This window comes from Rhipicephalus sanguineus, chromosome 9 (genome assembly GCF_013339695.2).
Source record: "Rhipicephalus sanguineus isolate Rsan-2018 chromosome 9, BIME_Rsan_1.4, whole genome shotgun sequence".
Taxonomy (NCBI): Eukaryota; Metazoa; Arthropoda; class Arachnida; order Ixodida; family Ixodidae; genus Rhipicephalus; species Rhipicephalus sanguineus.
Window position 1 is genome coordinate 55,033,684 of NC_051184.2, and position 20,381 is coordinate 55,054,064.

At 44.7% G+C, this 20,381-nt stretch overlaps 1 protein-coding gene across 1 annotated transcript; it reads left to right on the forward strand.

Annotated features, from left to right (window-relative positions):
* The first annotated feature begins 10,850 nt into the window (after positions 1-10,850).
* On the forward strand, positions 10,851-14,417 carry LOC119405191 (NADH dehydrogenase [ubiquinone] 1 alpha subcomplex subunit 7). The gene is made up of 3 exons (XM_037672003.2): positions 10,851-10,990; positions 11,155-11,201; positions 14,235-14,417. The coding sequence occupies exons 1-3, from the start codon at positions 10,931-10,933 to the stop codon at positions 14,395-14,397; spliced, it is 270 nt and encodes an 89-aa protein (XP_037527931.2). The 5' UTR covers positions 10,851-10,930; the 3' UTR covers positions 14,398-14,417.
* Positions 14,418-20,381: the final 5,964 nt, after the last annotated feature.

Sequence of the window (20,381 nt, forward strand, 5' to 3'; positions counted from 1 at the left end):
TGTTACATCTCATTAAACTCAAATTTAGCGATTTTGGAGCCATGCGTGGATGTTTGTTTAGAGACTTGGTTTGCTTCCTTGCAAGCCATGCACCGTGCAGGACTAAAGCTGGAAGGCCGTTTACCGTTTCCTTGCGCTTGCATTGAACAAAAAAAAAAAAGTTTTGTGCGTGCTTGACCGTTTCGCAACAAGTGCCGATTACCTCCCTAGTGAAAAGTGCGGTTGCCCTGTCCCGTTGCCACGTGCGACACATGGTGGCATCATGCACATGTGGCCGCTTGCAAGAGCGTTTACGCATTAAATACATCCCAGCAGCGGCAACTGACAAGACAGGCTTCGTGCCGGATAAAATAAATTCAGCTCTGTCATTTTCGCTGCTGAGCGCAAAGGCACAGTGCCTATTCCCATACATGCAAACTGTTCTCCGACTGAGGTTTAACGCAAGAATAATTGTGTACTTACACTTCAGTGCGTGCTGAACAGCCTTCATATCATATTTTAAGTTCTTATCTTTGCCGGAACCTATCTGTTTAACGTCACTATAGCTCATGCAGTCATGCTCCTCCTGATCTGGGATTGACCGTTTGGAGTGACGAATGATAACAAAGGCATCAAAAATGGAAGGAAATTCAACAAAAAATGTGGCCCTTGGAGAGCAAAATTAGTATGGGGAATGATGGGGGTAACACCATGTGAACATTACGGTAGGTGCCATAACCCAGGTACAGCTATCGAATGCGTGAATGCATAAATGTTGATAATTAAAGGTAACTTCTCTCACCGCATTTCTTGCCAGAAGTGTTTGAAAGAGCGTCTCGCAAATTTTGCCAATTTCTGTTTGCTGCCACCACGCAGGACTAGGCATGCATTCCAACCAGTGCTAGTGGTTGTCGGCATTAAAAGCAGAATGAGTCAGCATTAAACAATAAAGGCAATGATTAGGTAAGACTAAAGAGATAAACTAGTGCACTAAGATGTTTGAAGTTCTACTTGTAGTAAATACGGTCCTTTCGAATGCAAGAAAAAAAAAATTCATTACCATGTGGAACGGGTGGTGCCAATGCTATGATTACGTGTAATCAACTTCTTATACCGTGCTTAAAACTGCTCTAAATGGTAGCCAACCGCTGATAACAAAGAGTTAGTTAAATTGCACTTGAACACAAAAAAAGATTGACATTGGCTTCCGCACAGTACACTCCAGTAAAAGCTAGCGCTCTCGGAGTAGCAAAATGCAATCTAGAAGGCAGTGCTTTCGCATTCTTCAGCTGCTGGAAACAACAATGTGGTCATCGCCTAGAGATAATGTTTGAGGAAGCGTGGCGCCCTCTGTTGGGTCCTCCAACTCAAAGCTGGTAGCGCACGGCCTCCGAGATTGTTGGTGCAGTGTGGAGTACCTCACTCAATTTTGCCAACGTGTATAATACACTCCTCTGTCTTCTCTGGCAGTTTAAGTTGAGCAGGAGGCGCGCTGCCTTCAATAGCAGTTTTTGAGAGTGTCTTGAGTAGTTAATCCCTTGGCACAGACCGAGCACTGTAAAAGTTAGCAGCACCGAAATCTGCGAGCTTAGCTAGACTCGATGTATCCGCACCTATAGCGTCTTCTAGAAAACGAAGCTTGTAGCGTCTCTTTAGCAATACTCTACAAGTTTAGATATGGACGGCTAGCCACAGGCCTTAAACTGTAGCTTTAGAAAGTGACAACGCACTTTAAGACAAGGAACTAACCATTCATCGTTGATGCTTTGTGTGATAAAAGGAGTTCAGAAATAGTGGCCCCTAAAGGCGACCACTGCAGTCGTTTGTGCGAGCGGAAATTTTGCCGCGTGTTACAGGTTTCACGCGTTTGACATTCGCTAAGATTTCTGTGACGAGCTTCCAAGAACCTCCTAATGCTCATCGCTTTTCCATACAACATTTTCGGGATACGCGAGAACATGTGCGAAAAGCTTGTATTGCGGCTGCCGTCAAAGCACCGCACTTCTAATCTAGCGTGTGACTGTGTAGGTCACAAGTACTGCTGTCAAACGAGGATTTGAATTCCTCACTTTGTAAGAAATTTTCGCTAATCCTCTGTCCCGTGAGCTATTGTGGCCGACTTTTCAATATTTACAGTGTCACTTCGGCCGCACTTCATGCAACCCTACGCTGTCAACGCAGTTTTCATCATGTCTTTATTAAGGTGAAGGTTTGTTTGTACAAGCCTGCCTTTTAATTTTTTGATACTTGGGCAACCTTTGTTAGCAATACGGCAGCTGGACTGCTGATAACTATGGGCCTTTTGCTATATACCGTATTTTCTTGAATATAGCCCGCACCAAGAAACGGAAAAATGTGCTTAAAAAGTGGGGGTGCAGGTTATGCAGGGGTTATACGCGTGTTGTTTTTTTTTTCTTTTTGTAGAGTTCAAGTAAGGGTTGCGGGTTATATGCGAGAAAATATGGTACTTTAGTTCCTTTCTTGAAAAATCGAACAAGTTTTGACGTTAACAAGCAAAGTATTTGTTTCTAGTCGATTGACTGCGAGTGATATTTTCGTATACAATGTTTTACTAATTGATGGGTATTTATTAACACCGGCTAACTACGCATATGCCTTTTGACATTGCATGTCCTTTTTTTCTTATTTAATTCTTTTCACGAAAGAGTTTATTTTTCCTTGGTGTGTGTTGGAACTGACCTGTTTATTTTTGATGGGGTGAAAAATAAAGACACAAGGCAGCAATGCCTCAGAATGTGTGTTTGGAATGTTCTCGGCACTGCTACGGCAAACCACAATTTGAGCTCAAATGCTCTGTTTGAGCTTGTTCTAATGAAATGGACTTACAGAGTACTCAATTTTCGAATATGTGCCAACAAGCTCGCAAACATATTTTATGTGAAAGTCGGCCTGTGTTTTAAAAGTACTGGTCTTCGTCTACTCTACCTGTTCACACTGCGTGTATGGCAGAAGAGTATTATAGCACACATAATGCATGCACTGGCTTCACACTGGTTACCTGCAAGGTTTGAAATGGGGCAAATATTATTCGCTCGATGTTTTTGACACTGTTCTAAAGCACAATCCTTCAGTCATTAACAGGTTCTACACACCACTAGATACTGAAAGGCAAATTTGTTTGTACCATTTAGAGTTGGGGAGGCCACTTGCCTCATATCTTTGCTGTACATGTGAAAGTTAACTTTCACACCATTCCATAGACCAAAAGTCAACGTGGCCAGCAGTTTTACTTCAATTTTTATCTTTTATGATAATGGCAAGGATAGCGCACTTACATTATCACATCGGCGAACTAGTGACAAGTGCGAGTTTGTAACAGTGCATAACAATGCCTAATTATACCAACCGACAGCTGGTTAATGTGGCTAATACATTCTGTCGCATGCATTCTTATTTTTTAGGCAAACTTTTACAGCATGCAAATGTAGCGTTACATATATATATATTTTTTTCATATTTGGGTCTTTTTGATGAAAGTTTTCAAGCTTGCTTGGGCAAGTTTCTGGATCTTTCAGAATGCAATCTTGTCTTCATTAAAAACAACCTATTCACGCAAACACTGTTGAAACCCACATATTGACAACTGGGCACAGGGGCAATGCTGCCATTATTCATGTTTAGTTGTTTTTTTTTAGCTTCTCAGTTGCTAATAGCATCAAAATTCTTTGCCACTCATGAAAAGACAAAAACACATCAGTACAGCCATTTTAAAATCTTTCATTGTAGACTCGGAGGAAACGCAGGGTGCACGTTGCATACAAGATCAAGGAGGGTTTTGTGGAATCACGCGTACTCAACAGCTGTAGCTGGTTGAGGGACCATATCGGAAACCAGCTCAACGTCTTTCTTCCACACACCTTTCAGCAGAAGTTGGCAGACCGACACAAAATATAGCCAGGGAAATCCCTTCTTGCAGGATGGACAGCATAACCACTTGCACCAAAATCGGGGGAGGCCTAGGGTCAATAGGAAACTTGCTTCTGTGCAAGCTTTTCCCGTTTGAATGGGAAAAAAGCGAAGCCATACACACAGCTTTACAAAGAACTACAGGCACTTAGTAGATATAGCTTAGAGGGAGTGCACTTCTATGCCACACAGTGAAAATGTAGACGAAACAAATTTTAAATTGTGTGTTACATATATGGCAAGAAACCAGGCCCGTAGCCAGGAATTTTTTTCGGGGGGGGGGGGGGGGGCACTTGCTGAAAGCCTTGAGTATTTGAGAAAAACGCCCATTTTCCTTATTTATTTTCGATAAAACACGCGTCACCAAAATTTCGGGGAGGGGGGCCCCGGCCCCCCCCCCCCCCCCGGCTACGGGCCTGCAAGAAACGCAGGCACATGGCGTTTCTACATATTTATTTATTTATTTGATTTGCATACATACAAGCACAAGGACACAGAGAAAAGAGGGAGAGAGCAAGCTGGCAACTGCCACCAGAAGGGGCACAAGGCCTGCCTGCTCTTTCGGAAGGAGGGAAGAGACAGAGGAAAGGAAGTTAGGAGGAGAAAAAGAGGAAAGGAGATAGGAAAGTGAAGAAAAAAATTGACGAAGACTTGGACAAAAATAGGTAAACACACACACACACATACACACACAAGGAAATGCTTATAAACGGGTGGCCAGATCTGTTTGGTCCATAAAAGTCAGCAGAGCTCGATGGGCCTGGTCGCGTCGAGATACACAACCTCTCGGAAAGAGGTTTCTACATAAATGCGGCAAACAACCAGCGATCTCCTTTGACAAACATCGAGACAACAAATCCTGCGAAACTGTTCCAGCATAAGGACTAGGCTTCTGAAGAGAAGTTAATTTTTCTGGATCATTGTAAAAGAGCTTTACTAGAGGTGCCAATCTTGGACACCTGCGTGATTTGGCAGTGAACATGTTTTCAGCCAATCAGAGCTACCCGCATAATAACAAAGTGACGAGAGAATTCAACGATCTTCTAAACAGTACCTGTCCCCCACGTGGTTCGAGATGGCAGCCCTTAGGGTGCCCGTCCCTGCGTTAAGCATCGGCCTGTCCCATTCCTCGCCATCACCAAGCACAGTGAAAGATGACAGGGTGAGAGAAAAAGCAGAGCCACACGAGACTACCAGATGGCGCTATAGTATTTGTAATCCGATTGCATGCACGACATGGATGGTGTAGTACTTTCTGAAAGCCGCACAGCACTTCTTACGCCTCATATAAACCGCACATCAACCCACACAGACGTTAGTAGCAGGGGACTTCAATGTAGATGTAAAGACAAACAAGACCTTCCAACCACTTATGCGCGAGAACATCTTGTTCTCTCTCGCAACTCCTCCCACTGTTGGGATGACGCCGCCAAACACTCGCACAAACCTCGTCTTTGAGCACCAGCCACTGGTGCAGCATGTCGAACTTATATCCACCTATTTCTCTGACCATTAAAGGGACCAAAAACTGGGAAGAACGTGTGATTAGATCCTGGTGGAAAAGACCGTGAAATATAGTGGCAGATTCCAGCATCCTTTTCACGCTGTGAGTAGGATTTATATTTTTAAATCGTGCTTAAAGGTAACAAAAACCGGTATGTCGCGGAGCCTAGCGCAAGAGCCCTGAAACAGGATTATGAAGTCGATAACTTTGCTGTACGTAGTCACGTAGTCTGATGCTGTCATGCGTGCCATAATTAATCCTCAAAGTTAGAGTATGTATGTTATCTTCCCCGCTCTCTTCTGTGCTGCCTACGAGGTAAAAGGAGTTGCAAGGTGAGAAGCGGCGCTGCCTTCGCTGCCACCAGTGGCCCATGTCGAGCCGCAGTGCATGGGCGCAGAGTGCACGCATGTGCAGTAAACCGCCGCACTCGAAAAATTTTGATTAAAAATGTTTCACGGCGTTTGCCACGTTACCGTTCCGTGGCTAGACACTCTGACCAGTTAGCCCTTTAGCTTCCTTCATGACAAGGGTTCATGTTGGTGGCTACTTTGCACAAAAGGGGCTACTTTCCAACTCCGTTTGGCAGCGAAAATTTCTGGCTGGCTCCATGACTACTTTCAAAGGTCTGATCTCGCGCATTAGATAGACATTTTTCTTATTAGTTGCAGTTAAAATACACTGCTTCCAAGTTTTTCTGTGGCGTCAGCCGATGCGCGAGTGCGTTCTCCACCCACCAACAGGTTGATGCGCATCGAGACGCCCTTACGCAACGCTTGGCGCGCCTGAAAATACGGGGCAGCAAAGTTGCGTGCATGTTGGCAAGCGCGTGGCCAACACGCTGCTCATGCTGCCTACCATCTATGTTGATGCTACGTGCAAGTTTCTACGAGTAATTCTGATGTGCAGCGAGTGTTCTCGTGCAAAGTTGACAAAAACTGAGATCCACAACAAAATGAAGCTGGTGTATTCATCTTTAACCAGATTTCACTATCTGATGCTGGACTTGTATATTACGTAAACTCTACTGATAAAATTCGGTCTCCAGCTTCAAGGAAAAGCTGTTTCAACGTTCCTACCGACTTGGTGGCTGGAATGTTCTAATTAAAGTCCCTAGATTTGTCCTTTTTACTTAAGTACAGACAACTGCCTCCTTTCCCGGCCCTCTCTCACGCGCAGCTGGCGTCCGACACCATTTTCTTCCTAACTTGGAAGGTTTACAAAGCCATGCGTGTCTAAGTACATTAGCCACACATCTTTCAGCGGACAATATGCTAACGCGGCGCGCCTTTATCCTTCCGTCAACCCCGTCATTAGTGAATGGGGGATCCCGTTTCACCGGGTGCTCGAAAAGAGTTAGGAAGAACATGGCTACCGAAAACGAGCATTAGCCAATGAGATTAGTCGACGGCGCTTCAATGGTTGTCGGTACTTAAGAAAGAACAGGGAAGAATCTAGGGACTTTAGTTCTAATATTACTCTGTATCTGGCAAGAACTCTAATCTTTTCTACATAAACTATATGCACATGCAATGAACTTATAATTTTTTCATTTATTTACAACTTATCTGCAGCTTACTAGAGTACTAGAGGAAATACTGTGCTTTTGTTTCTGTGGTCTTGCTTATTCAAAATATTTGGTGATCAATACTAAAGACTCTACTCATAATACCGCTTCTATTCCATTTGCCTACATTTGGCGATATTGGCATGGCTACTTCGGCTACTTTTGGCTTGAGTTCTGAAGTCCACCCAATGGCAAACATGCTCATGACCATCAAGGACTTGGCGAGGGGCGTTTTTGAAGAAAATCCGCGTCCTGCAGGCAGGACGCAGATTTTGCAAACCCAGAGAACTGTGTTGACTTGTCGTAATAATGTCCATTGTGGTGGGGCTGGCTAGCAGATGCTAGGCGACGAATACTTTCAAGGGCTAGTCTCTCGGCCCCTGCCTCCAGTGACCCCAGCAAGACAAAACGATAATGCAGTGCAGAACTTACAAAACAGCTGCACAAGCTGGATGAATTATGTCACCAAAATGTTTACGCTCGCAAAGAGACACCGTGCCAACTTTTTCATTATTTACAACTCCACGTTTGTTATTTCCCTGGGTGAATTGGAAACCTTTGTTTTGTGACGTTAAGATTCCTTCCAAATACCTTGTTTTCTAATGGTCACAGACCGCGTAAAAGAAAAAAGACCCAACAAGCAAAAGTGCAGTCTATGCACACCCCGAAGAGCTCAACAGTAAAATGCAGCCGTAGGTAAGGAGAAGCCACCCATCAAAGAAAGTATTTTTTACGCAAAATCAGGGGTGTAGCATGTTTATTTTTTGGTCACTGAAGAAGCCTAGGATCATCCCGTCAGCCTCCAGCGACGCGGTCTGAAAGATAATGGGCAGCATTTGAGCAATGCGAACGAAAGCGCAAGATAAATTATTCAATTCTCCCATTTAAGATGCAAAACAAGGTGAACGAAAATTGAAATTAGAGCTTGAATTGAAGTGAAGCTCACATCTGTATTAATTCATTTATTTTACCCATATCATGTGGAAATACGAGAGAAGAGTGATAAGAAAACAATGAGGAACAATTACAAAAATAAAGCGAAATATGACAGAAGAGCTTTCAAACTATACAATATTACCCATGCTCAGTTCACAAGCATGAAAAAGTACGAAGTATAGGTGTATGTAATACAATGCGTCACCTGTTTTGCAATACTAGCTACAGTCCAACGAAAAGACTTGGTTTCCATTGATAGTAGCGACCTTATGAAGAAGGTTGTCCCAATTTAAGGATGTACAAGCCAAGAATGATCGGTAAAGTGCCTGGGTGCAACAAGAATCAATGACAACTTTTCGACGGCGATCAACGCTATAGGAGAAACATGCAGCAGTTCACCAATCAAGCTACAGCTAGGGCTAACTCCCAGTCAGCTTGCAAGTTTTGTACTATACATCCTGCCGTGCAAGTGTTAGCCAAAGCCGTTCCCAGCCATTGCACCGAATGTTCGACAAATTTTCAGTCACAGAAATTGCATAGAACGTGCCTGTGGAATCAGGCAACACCATCACACACTACATTATTGTATCGAGGCTGTAGATACGTGCCCCTCACTGTGATGAGCAAGTGAAATCGAGTCGCTAGAATTTATATCCATTAAAATTCACCTGCAACACCTGAACCAATTCCCACAGTGCTGCACTGCACACCTTTCTGTCCGAGTGTCATTCGTACAACGCCACGCTGTCACATCTAATGTCGCTTCAATCAATGCATTCACCAGAACTCATTTCACTGTGAAATGCGTACTCGACACCACAGCTGGCACAGTACAGCTGAAGCATTTAAAACGTTATCTGTCATGCAAGACGCATTCTACAGATATATTTCAACAATGCCCACATCCAACAATTGTAAATAGCAAGCTTTATCAGGCCACCATAGCGACAACTTTGATGCGACAAGTGCTATATTGCTTTCAGGCTTTGCGTTTGACACAATGGCCAACACTATGCTTATTTCTACATTTTACTGGCCTTGAAGGCAGACAAGACTTGTAAACACGTTGACCGTTTCATTTCTCAACTAAAATTGGGTCCAATGTCACTTGGAAACTTTCAGCACTAACTCGTGAATGTCATTCCTTGGCGCCTGTGTGTAACACTGTCAAAAAACAATAAAAGCGCGAGACAATACTCACCCTCATCTTAACCTCCTGGCTTCCCTCTCAGACTCGAGCAGGGTCAGGATGTCGCCCTCACGGACGGGGCCCTTGACGTTACGGATGATGGACCGGTTGGACTCATCCAGGAACTCCACACGGACCTGCGTAAACACCCTCGATCAGTTCTAGTAAGGTGTGCACAGCGTTGTGTGCGTCCGGTTGGCTACTGATATCATTGCTTAGTGTTGATTACTATTTCATGTTGAGAATTGCTCATGTTTGCGCTTACTCAGGTGTGACCGACACTTTCTTTCTTGTTCTCCACAGCTTGTTTTGTTGTTTTTACGTCTCGCCAACGAAACACGCTCTAGGGCTTGTCTAACACAATGCCTATGACGGCAAATCGAGATTTGTTCTACTCACTTTTTACGCGTACGAATTTTCAGTTAGCGTGAGTATAACAAGTCCTTAGGAACACGTTTGTATGGAATAAACTACCAAAGAAAGCGAACAACTGAAGCAACACTCGTTTACTGACGTGTGTTAGTCATACTTGGAATTGGCGGGCTAAAAAGTCTGCTTAACTTGGCTCAAGCTCAATGCCAAGCATTTAATCGCGACCCATAACGTTGCCGTCCCCTTGAAGCGGAAGCAGGCGTAATCTTTTACTCAACTCGTAACAGATCAACACCAGTATCCACGTTATGAACACATCAAAGAGAAAGACGTGTAGGGTCAGTAGTGTCACGAACCCTGAAACACGGTACATGTGCACAAAGGTTCTTACAAACGTGTAGAGGATCGCGTATTCGAATGTTTTCTGGCTGGCAGGCTTTGATTAACTAAGACCTCAACGACCGCAAGAGTGGCTGAGGGTACCGCTATGCACGCAAGGCAACGAGGCGACCTGTTAACCAAACGCTCCACGCAAGTCTGAAATTTAACGGCTAACTCACCTGGGTACACTGTCCCTGGGATCCGGTACGGCCCAAAACCTTGGTCACCTGCAAAAGCAACGAAGAAACAAGCCCGTCACAACGATGCACGAGCCATGCGGCGCAAAACACGTTCGTGCAACACCGGGCGCATTTAAGCCTAACGCTCCACTTCAAGACAAGGAGCTAGAGAAACATTCCGGTACATAATGTGCGCATGATAACGTTCCAAGCCGCTAAACTGAGCAATCGACAGGGAGTTTATTTCATTGGAACACACGTAAAACGAATAAAAACGTGTATTTGTACTCACACGTGCCAATTTGACTTTATCCATGCTGGCGGCTGGCAAGCGAAAGGAAGAGAGCTTTAGCCGAAGACGCGGCCAATGTTCTAGCCACCGGTAGTTCTAGTCGACAACCGTGAGAGGGCGCTAAATTTGCCAATAAAAAGCAAATAAAAACTATGGCGGACATGACGTAACACTAAAGGTTGCATAGCGTTAATCAGTACAATATGAAAATTTGTGCTTAGTAGAGTAGCATGTTTAGTGCAGCGCGAAACGTCGAATAAGTGCTCGTCCGTGTTTCTACTGTTTTTTTTTTTGTCTTCGTCGAAACACTTGCATTGCACACAAAAGCACATACTCTGAGATTTGTAGCCAAGACTCAGAGACGACCATCGTCTGAAGCTTGATTCGAACACTTTCACTAACAAATATGCTGGTTTGTATTCGCCTAATATTATGCATTCGCCTGATATTATGTTATGCATAAAAATAATATTAAAGTAATTTTTTATTAAAAATTAAGTTTGTACAAGACTTTCACTAAAAGGTTACTGCAATCTAAGTCGAGTCTCTTAACTATCCAAGTCAATCCACTGTGGGCGAAGGAGGTGATCGAAGGACAGCAAAGGCAATGTCAGCGCACCGCAGTGTTTCGCCAGCGATCCGCCTAGTTCGAGATTTTCTGCTCGGTGTAAGACGCCACATTTACCATCTGCGTTTAATCCGTGCTTAAGTGCGCCATGTTTGCACGAAATCGCATTACGTCGACTGTGAGCGGGTGTCTGCTACGGGACTGGGTTTTGAAAAGTTTGCATACTTTCGCCTGCTCGAGCTTTGGTTTTGTTTTTCTTGCAGAGGCATCCGAATGGCCAACTGAGATTTCCGGACGAGATCGCCACAAGGTACGATCGGCGTGCTGCAGCCTGTTATATATTGGTGACATGCTGTTGTAGATCTTGCAGCGCCGGATTACATCTCCGATCCTGCGACTTTACCGGAATGAGCACGGTTAATAACTGTTAAAATAACTGTTCGTTGAGGATAAGGACGCCTGCGCAGCCGCCTATGCACCGAGAGCAAATACAACGCCGAGAATTTTTACCAGATCGCTTAGAAAGTGAGATACTGTTACAAAGCTGCTGGGTTCGTTTCTTTCTCTCTCTCCCTCTATCTGTGTGTGTGTGTGTGTGTGTGTGTGTGTGTGTGTGTGTGTGTGTGTGTGTGTGTGTGTGTGTGTGTGTGTGTGTGTGTGTGTGTGTGTGTGTGTGTGTGTGTGTGTGTGTGTGCGCGCGCGTGCGTGCGTGAGCAAAGCCACTCACACATACGTGCGATATGCACAGCATGCAAACACCTTCGACCTTGCAAATGTGGTATTAATGTTATCTTCAATCAGCACCTTATAAAGGGCATTTGCATGCAATCGATAAACTAGTGTTTACCAGAGCGAATACGCGCGTGGCTCACACAATGCACATAGAAGTATTTGAGAATTTTACCTTAGAAGGGATGTATAGTGTAGTAAACATGTACAATAACCTGTAGACGCTACTTCGGTATTGGCTCTTGACTAACTTTTCAAGTATGGTAGCTTTGCTGCTTTGTCCTGCTAAGCACAAAGGCGCACGTTCGTTTCCTGGTCAAGGCTGTCGCATTCCTATGAAGACGACGGTCCAAGAAACAGCTATACATTTAGATGAACACCACGCAGTTTTAAATTGCTCCCCAGTCCTCCACTAAGGCATGTCTCATAATCGCATTGTGGTTTTGGCACATAAAACCCATAACGTTAACTTTCGCATGCTTTAAATCAACAAAAGATAACAAAAAACAGCGGTGCTGGAGGGTTATTGAAGAGCAGACCACAAAACTGTCGTTGCAACAATGTTTTCCATTTCTCATTGTCTGCTCACATAACTGCGTTGCCATCAACAAAACTCTCGGGAATGTTTATATCTTAATATTGTTTTTTTGTAAGGAAGAAGGTAGTGCAAGGCAACAATTTTCACAGCGTGACATGGTTTATCATAGCTGTAGAGAAAAGGAGAAGCCACCTTTCCCGTGGTGGAGCCCCTCGCTGCCATCTCCTTTTACTCAAACACACCGCACCTGATGACAGTGGCACCACTCCTCATGTTCCATACAGTTTTCAAAATAGCGACAAAACACGTAGGCTCAAAATAGGGACCTCAGTGAAGCTTTGTTTTAGGCTAGTTAGTTCGTTTAAAAATGACGATAGTAAAAAAAAATTTTTTTTTTCAATTTAGCCAAAGGAAGGACATGTACGGGGCGATGTACTTTAGTTCCAACCAGCCTCGTGTGCAGTCTACTGTGAACGTTAACTTATTTGCCTATGTCGTACTGCAAACCAAAACATACTCCTTTTGGGCTGGTGCTCGTACAGCGAAGGGCAACAGTAATCGAGGCAACAAACATATAGAAACAGCATTAAAAAAAACATGTTTACACTGCAGAATGATTGCTGTACCGTAATGATTAAAATAGAGTATTTGCAATACGAAAAAAAGGAGACGCAAGCGCGATAAGGAATGCCTTCACTATGTGTATTATCAGTACAGCTCAGTCAAGGAATTTCACTTTGAAATTGCATATGGTACATTAGTAAACTTGTGTCTGTCCTAGCAAAATAGGGGGTCAGTTTGGATGATTGTGACATGTTCATCTTGTTGACAAAGGGGTTACGCATAATGAGCATGTAGGGACCAATGAATGAGTAAGTATAAAAAGTCATGGTGTCGTAATTTTCTTCGTGTTGTGCAAAGCTGAATATCATTAGCCACCGTTAACTGTGCAGGAGAATCAGTACGTTCGCACTTGGAACAGATAAAGCAGATAGCCATGAGATAGATTGCTTTTTAAGCTTTATTGGTTCGTGTGTGTGAGTGAACTCATCAGCAGGCATTCTGCTTGTCCATCATCTTGTTTGGACAGCGAAGTAGCCTGCGTTGCATTTTAGTTCGGTGATCTCTTCATGAGGCTGTCGTTTTGGCTAGCTTCAGCAGAATTTAAAAAAAAGATGCTGAGCCATCTAAAAACTTAGTCAGTATTGGAACACAGCCAGCATGAATCGGCATCTCCCATCATGCTTCATTTAATTCAGGGCATTCTTTTCACTGTTAGACTTAATACACGAAGCAAATTTACGTGTGTATTTTTGATGCCAGGAATTACTATGCCTAAGGACAGGCTTTCGAAATAAAAGAAAAAGGATTTTGATTAGTCTGTGTCGAGGTATATGTCGATTTCCTCTGGTCCCTGCCTGTCATCATATGATATAGCAAAAGAATACTTACAATACAGAAGAGTGTCTGCGCAAACAGGTTATGCATACACGCACACAAAACAAAAGCCACAACAACAGACACCCCCTGCGGAGATGGCATTGGTGCTTGGAAAAGTGCTTCTGCGGGCATATTATACAGCAAAATGCTCTCACGGATGCGCAGTTAGAACGAAATTGAGTGTGTGTGGATACATTGTGCGCTGATGAAAGTGCCGAAACAACAGAAAGCCTCTATAATGTATTTGATGTTATCAGACACGCTACTTGCGAGACATGCACATTGGGGTATCGTCGTAGCATACGTGGCATTCTTTAAGACACCTTTCATTATGACTACGTTCTTGTATCAATGTTCACGTTGTTGGTTTCGACGAGCCCAATAGGCAGTTCCCGAGAATGCTACGCACAACAAATCTAGAGTAAAGAGTTTCCACTTGGAATTTCTCTGTACATGCAGTCCTGCTCACTAGGTTGACCTCGATGTGTTTCGTGCGTACTGAAATTGGGACATGAGGGAACACCAAGCTTATTTAAAAGAGCTAACAGCAAGTTTTTAAAGGAGGTCTCATGGTCGTGTCGGTTAGGATATTCTGGAGCTCGTCGTTAGAGAAGCTCTTTGCTTCCTCCTCTGAAGGTCTCCACCGCCACCCCACCTGCCTCCCGGTCCGGCATGCAAGCTTTCGGACAACTACTACTACACCAGAGATGCCAGGAGGGAAGTTGGCCCCCCAACACTCCTCTATGACGGCACTAAACCAATGAAGAAGATCGAAGCGGGAGAAAGCGCCAAAGGGTAACGTATCAGTCTTGACCGTTTTACTGTGGCATGTGTCATGCCGCCACAGTGGTACAGTGGTTATAGTGCTCGGCTGCAGACCCGAAAGACGCTGGTTCGGTTCCAGCCGTTGCAGTTGCAATTCAATGGAGGCAAAGTGCTAGAGGACTGTGCACTTATTAGGTGCACGTTAAAAAACCCCGGGTGTTCCAAATTTCTGGAGCCTTCCACTACAGCGTGCTACATAATTATATTGTGGTTTTGGCCCAGAAAATAATATTATTATTATGTGTTATCGTCAGAATTTGAGTACCCGTCGTGGTGATGCAGGGGCTATGGTGCTCGACAGTTGACCCGAAGGTCGAGGGATCGAATCCTGGCCACGGCGGCCGCATTTCAATAGAGGTGAAGTGCTGAGGCCTGTGTACTTATATTTAGGTGCATGTCAGAAAACCCCAGGAGGTCAAAATTTTCGGAGTCTTCCACTACCACGTCCCTCATAATTATGTCGGAGTTTTGAGACTTAAAACCACAACAATCATCAGAATTTGAGGGGCAGAAAGCAAGGAATGGGTGTGGGGGGCATGCATAGGAACCGAAACTAGCTTTTAAAAACGTGCTGTAATTTCTTTTTCAGGTTGCACTCACGCTTAGCAGTACATTTTCTAGGCTCTTGAGGGCTTGGCCTTTCACTTGATGCAGAAAAATGACAACTGAAAATTTTCGTGTCAGTACCCCTGTAAGGGCACAGGGTAAGCCCTATACGTCCCATGCATTTCTGGCCATTTTGAGGTACCATTTTCTCAGTGACTACTAAAAGAGGTATCCACATAATTCATATATTATTTTGTTTTTCAAACTTTCCATTCAGCTGAAACAGATTTATTTAAATCTGACTAACATTAGAATTTCGGTAAATTTTTTACAACTAGACCTAAATTTTTAGTTAATTTGCATCTTTGAAAGTTTCTAGCACAAAAAGTGTAAAGTGCATAATTTCCAGCGGGTACGTTGTGTGGTGTGAGCCAATGGGGCCCTGAACTAAGGACTCTACCCAACGAGGATAATCCTTGAGGCCTTCACAAATAAAAGTTTTCTCTCTCTTTCAATTCTGCTTCAGTAGTTGTGTGCATTTATGCAGAATACAAGAAAAAAATAACCAGTTGGTTATCTTGGAATACATAGGAAATAATAGTACCTATGTAATAAAAAACGTGGTTTTGAGATAATCGAGCTTAAAGTTAGAAAACAGCTGAAAAGCGAACCTGCTTTGCCACAAACACCGTTCAAATATTTTATTTAGTAGCTACGAGCTTGGTCATCATTTCCAGAGTCAATTATTCATTTTCGAGCCTGTCGTCTTGCTCGCCTTGCTTCTTTTGTGAGCTGTCATGCAGCTCTATCAGCAATGTATCGTCGATTGTGGTCAACCTTTTCCAGCAGATTGACTGTATTTTGGCCAAGCTTCAATCCTAATTATTTCAGAATTTTGGCTTGTGCGATACTGCCATCATTAAACGAAAGAAAAACATTCAATGTCGCAATCCTTAAGACTCTGAAGCCTAAATAAAGACAGCAAGGACTCTGCGACGCAATTCCCATTAGCTCAACGCTTGCAGCACGCAGTTTGCACGCGCAATTCAGTCTGATTGCATCACAAACGATATTCATGTCCGTTAGATCCTACCCGCTGTCACCCTGCACGCGACTCGCCTTGGAGGACTCTGAAAAGGCTGAGAGGTTCAATGATGAAGAGCTTGCTGCTTCACCGTTTGCACCTCAGTACGTCGCCGGCATTTATTCGCATGTACAAGAGAGCTGTATTTGTTGGCACAAAATTTACACTTGCTGAAGACCTTCTTTACCCTCAGCATCTCAACTTATCAACAGGCACGACAGACACAAGGTGTAATGAAGCTAGGAGCTGAAAGTGTTCGAACAGACGCGCTCCGAAGAACTAGTGCGAATAAATAAGTGCACAGCGTCCTCGGACTGCCTTAGAATTTACCTGACAATTGCTTATGTACAGCTGACTCCAGACAAGCATTTTGGCTTTCGTACGCAAAGTTTTCTTTTTAGAAAAATGGACCATAAGCATGGAGTGCATACGAGGGGCTTGTCCTGGGATGTGTGTTCACTTGCCACTTGCTTCCAGAAAAACTGGTTTTCAGCCACAAGAAATACTTTTTAAGAAAAGCGCAAATGTGGAAATTATGCACAAAGGTACATACTTCCCAAATTGCAAAGAAAAAAGAAAAGCGACTTTTTTTTTTAATTTTGCCTTACCATGTGCCCTAAAAGCCATTTTACAATGATTACATACCAAAATATGTAATGAAACTGCTGCTGTGTTACAAAAGATATCAACATTATTTTCTTATTATGCAATAATGTGTTTCTTTTCCTCCTTATTCAGGAAGCCCAAAGCTCCCAGAACCTGGCATACGATACCTGCCTTGAAGAGGGACCAAGCTTGTCCACACCTACGGCATCTGTAGATATAATTGCAACAATAAAAAAAAATTCTGTCTAAATCCATATTTGCATAATGGCAGAGAGAGAGTGAATTGTTTATTTACTCTCAAATTTGTATAAATTCACTCTTTCATTCTGCCGCGATATTTACTGTAGCCGAACAAATCGTGTCTCCAGAGCAAATGTTCCGAAAAAGGGTCTTGTCTTTGCGTGTCTTTTTAAGAATTTGCCTTCAGCGACATCTTACTGGGACCACTCATTATTGTTTGATTTTCATAGAGCCCACAAATTATCCATCTGCCAGCAAACATCGTCTTGACTGCATTGTCATCTGATTAAAAAAACAGGCAGGTTAGATACTAGCAGAGAGCCTTCAATCATGTGTAAATTCCCCTCTGTTATGTGGATGGCGTGTCTTTTGAATCAACGAACACACTCCGAGTATGAATGATAAAACTTACGAGCAGTGGTTAAACTTCGTTCTATCTAGTGAGCAGTAGCGCAGTACACTTTTGTTTGCAGATTTAACATGTGCTAGCAGCAAGTCTTTTGCACTTGTCGTGTGTGGAATCTACACTGTCGTCTTGGATCATCCAGTAAAGTCTAGCTCGACATAGTTTGTGGAATGGTCATCAGTGACTAACACATCGCTGATGCATGTTTGGCTGCTAGAAGGTCAGACGCCATCTCTTTATCGGCGAGGTTATCTCGACAGTATAAGAGCCAGGCCATAGGCCGGGTGGCAATGCATGCACATATGTAAAGTGAGCTGCACTAGTTGTAGCAGAACACATTCACACCGTTCTTTTATACCGTATTCATAGGGGGGCCAAAAAATATTTTCTCCTGCCTCCCCCTCTGTCGCTCCCCAAAGTACACACAGTCAAAACAGAACACATAAGTTCCCTCCTGCCACACCAAAGGGACTCGCTTGTAATGGCTGCGCCCCCCCCCATCAGTAAAAGAATCCTGGTGCTACCCATGGTCTTCAGCTGCCATTATTGCCAAAAACGTGCGCAAGGTTATTGCCATAACCTTGCGCATTAAACAGTGACTGGATAGGCCTGACTGAGTAAAAATGTTGGGCGGACTTCGCGCCTCCCCTTAGATAATAAGGGAAGGTGCCTCCCCACCCCCTTGACCCACGCCTATCACCGTATGGGATAATAAAGTAGAGATTCAAAAGCTGAAAACTTATTTAGCTGTTTTCTTAACTATCTACAGTAAAAAAAGGGAAAGAATGACCATGAGTAGAGGCTTGACAACTCGCAAAAAAGACGCAAATACGAAAGACCCACATCAACGTCGCCTTTGAAGTTCCAGTGTCTGCAATCGCTAGCATTGTTGATTTTTTACGTCGCCTCCACGGGCATAGCTGCATATCTTCTCATTCGTTAAGGTACGCTAAATTGTGTTCTCAGAGGACCAAAGATTACACTGAATTTGTAAGTTTCGAGAACTTATTTTGCACTAAGCCAATGCTTTTAATATGAGAAAAAGAATTAAGGCAGCTTTGCACTGGTGGTGTCAAGACTGAAGGAACAATGAAGCTGGGCGGCCTTCCTCATTCCTCTTTATTTCTCTCTTTCCCTCCTTCTCTCTGTTTTTTCTATGTATTTTCCCTGTTTGTTTCTATTTCTTTCTGTCTCTCTCTCTTTCTGTCTTGATCTCTGTACAATAAGAAGTACGCACTAAGTGGTCGAAGTACGCACTAGGGGCAGGATATCGCTATCGCATTCAACTCTTTAAAGGCGAAGCATAAGCATCCCCCAATTTTTCTATCTCTTTTCTGTGTCTGTTTCTATCGCTTTCTCTGTCCTTATATCTTTCTTTCTCTTTGTTCCTTCACTTTCTATATCTATCTCTTTGTTTCTCTCTCTCTGTACTCGTTCTCTCGCCCCTCCGAATTATTGCATCTCACGCTGGACAAATCGGCGCAGCGGGAGAGAGCGCGCCGGGCGCACATGTTCAGGGAGGAAAGCAGAAGATGAAGAAGAGGTCGAAGAGTTATTGCGTTGCACGCGCTAGACGGCTAGAGGCCATTCAATGCGATAGTTTTTCCGAACGCGTAACAGCATGATGAAAAGCGTAACAGCTACACTGTAAAAAAAGAAACTAAGAGGTGAAAACACTGTACGTACAAAGGTACGGGCCGTCTTCTAATCCCTACCAAGATACGGCGCGCGCGACAGCGCCTGGCAGCTCAAAGTGCGCAGTTCCTGCTATGGAACCACGCAGCCCTCCTCTCCATGGGCCTTTCGCGCGATGCCGGCACGTCCCAATCCGCTTGAGCCGCGATCGTTCGCTGCCCTCGCGCGCTTTCACTCGCACAAGGAACATACGACGCGCGGGGCGGTGTTATCGCTTACACTCGCACACGGAACATACGACGCGCGGGGGGTGTTATCGCTTTCACTCGCACACGGAACACACGACGCGCGGGGGGTTATCGCTTTAACTCGCACACGGAACATACGACGCGCGGGGGGTGTTATCGCTTTCACTCGCACACGGAACATACGACGCGCGAGGGGTGTTATCGCTTTCACTCGCACACGGCACATACGACGCGCGGGGGTTTTATCGCTTTCACTCGCACACGGAACATACGACGCGCGGGGCGGTGTTATCGCTTTCACTCCCACACGGAACATACGAAGCGCGGGGGGTGTTATCGCTTTCACTCGCACACGGGACATATGACGCGCGGGGGGTGTTATCGCTTTCGCTCGCACACGGAACATACGACGTGCGGGGGGTGTTATCGCTTTCACTCGCACACGGAACATACAGCGCGCGGGGGGTGTTATCGCTTTCACTCGCACACGGTACATACGACGCGCGGGGGTTTTATCGCTGTCACTCGCACACGGAAAATACGACGCGCGGGGGGTGTTATGGCTTTCACTCGCACACGGAACATATGAAGTGCGGGGGGTGTTATCGCTTTCACTCGCACACGGTACATACGACGCGCGGGGGTTTTATCGCTGTCACTCGCACACGGAAAATACGACGCGCGGGGGGGTGTTATCGCTTTCACTCGCACACGGAACATACACGTGCGGGGGGTGTTATCCCTTTCACTCGCACACGGAATAACGACGCGTGGGGGGTGTTATCGCTTTCACTCGCACGCGGAACATACGATGCGCGGGGGGTGTTATCGCTTTCACTCGCACACGGTACACACGAGCGCAGGGGGTTTTATTGCTTTCACTCGCACACGGTACATACGACGCGCGCACGGAACATACGACGCGATGGGGGGTTATCGCTTTCACTCGCACACGGAACATACGACGCGCGGGGCGGTGTTATCGCTTTCACTCGCACACGGAACATACGACGCGAGGTGGGGTGTTATCGCTTTCACTCGCACACGAAATAACGACGCGCTGGGCGTTGTTATCGCTTTCACTCGCACACGGGACATATGACGCGCGGGGGGTGTTATCGCTTTCGCTCGCACACGGAACATACGACGTGCGGGGGGTGTTATCGCTTTCACTCGCACACGGAACATACAGC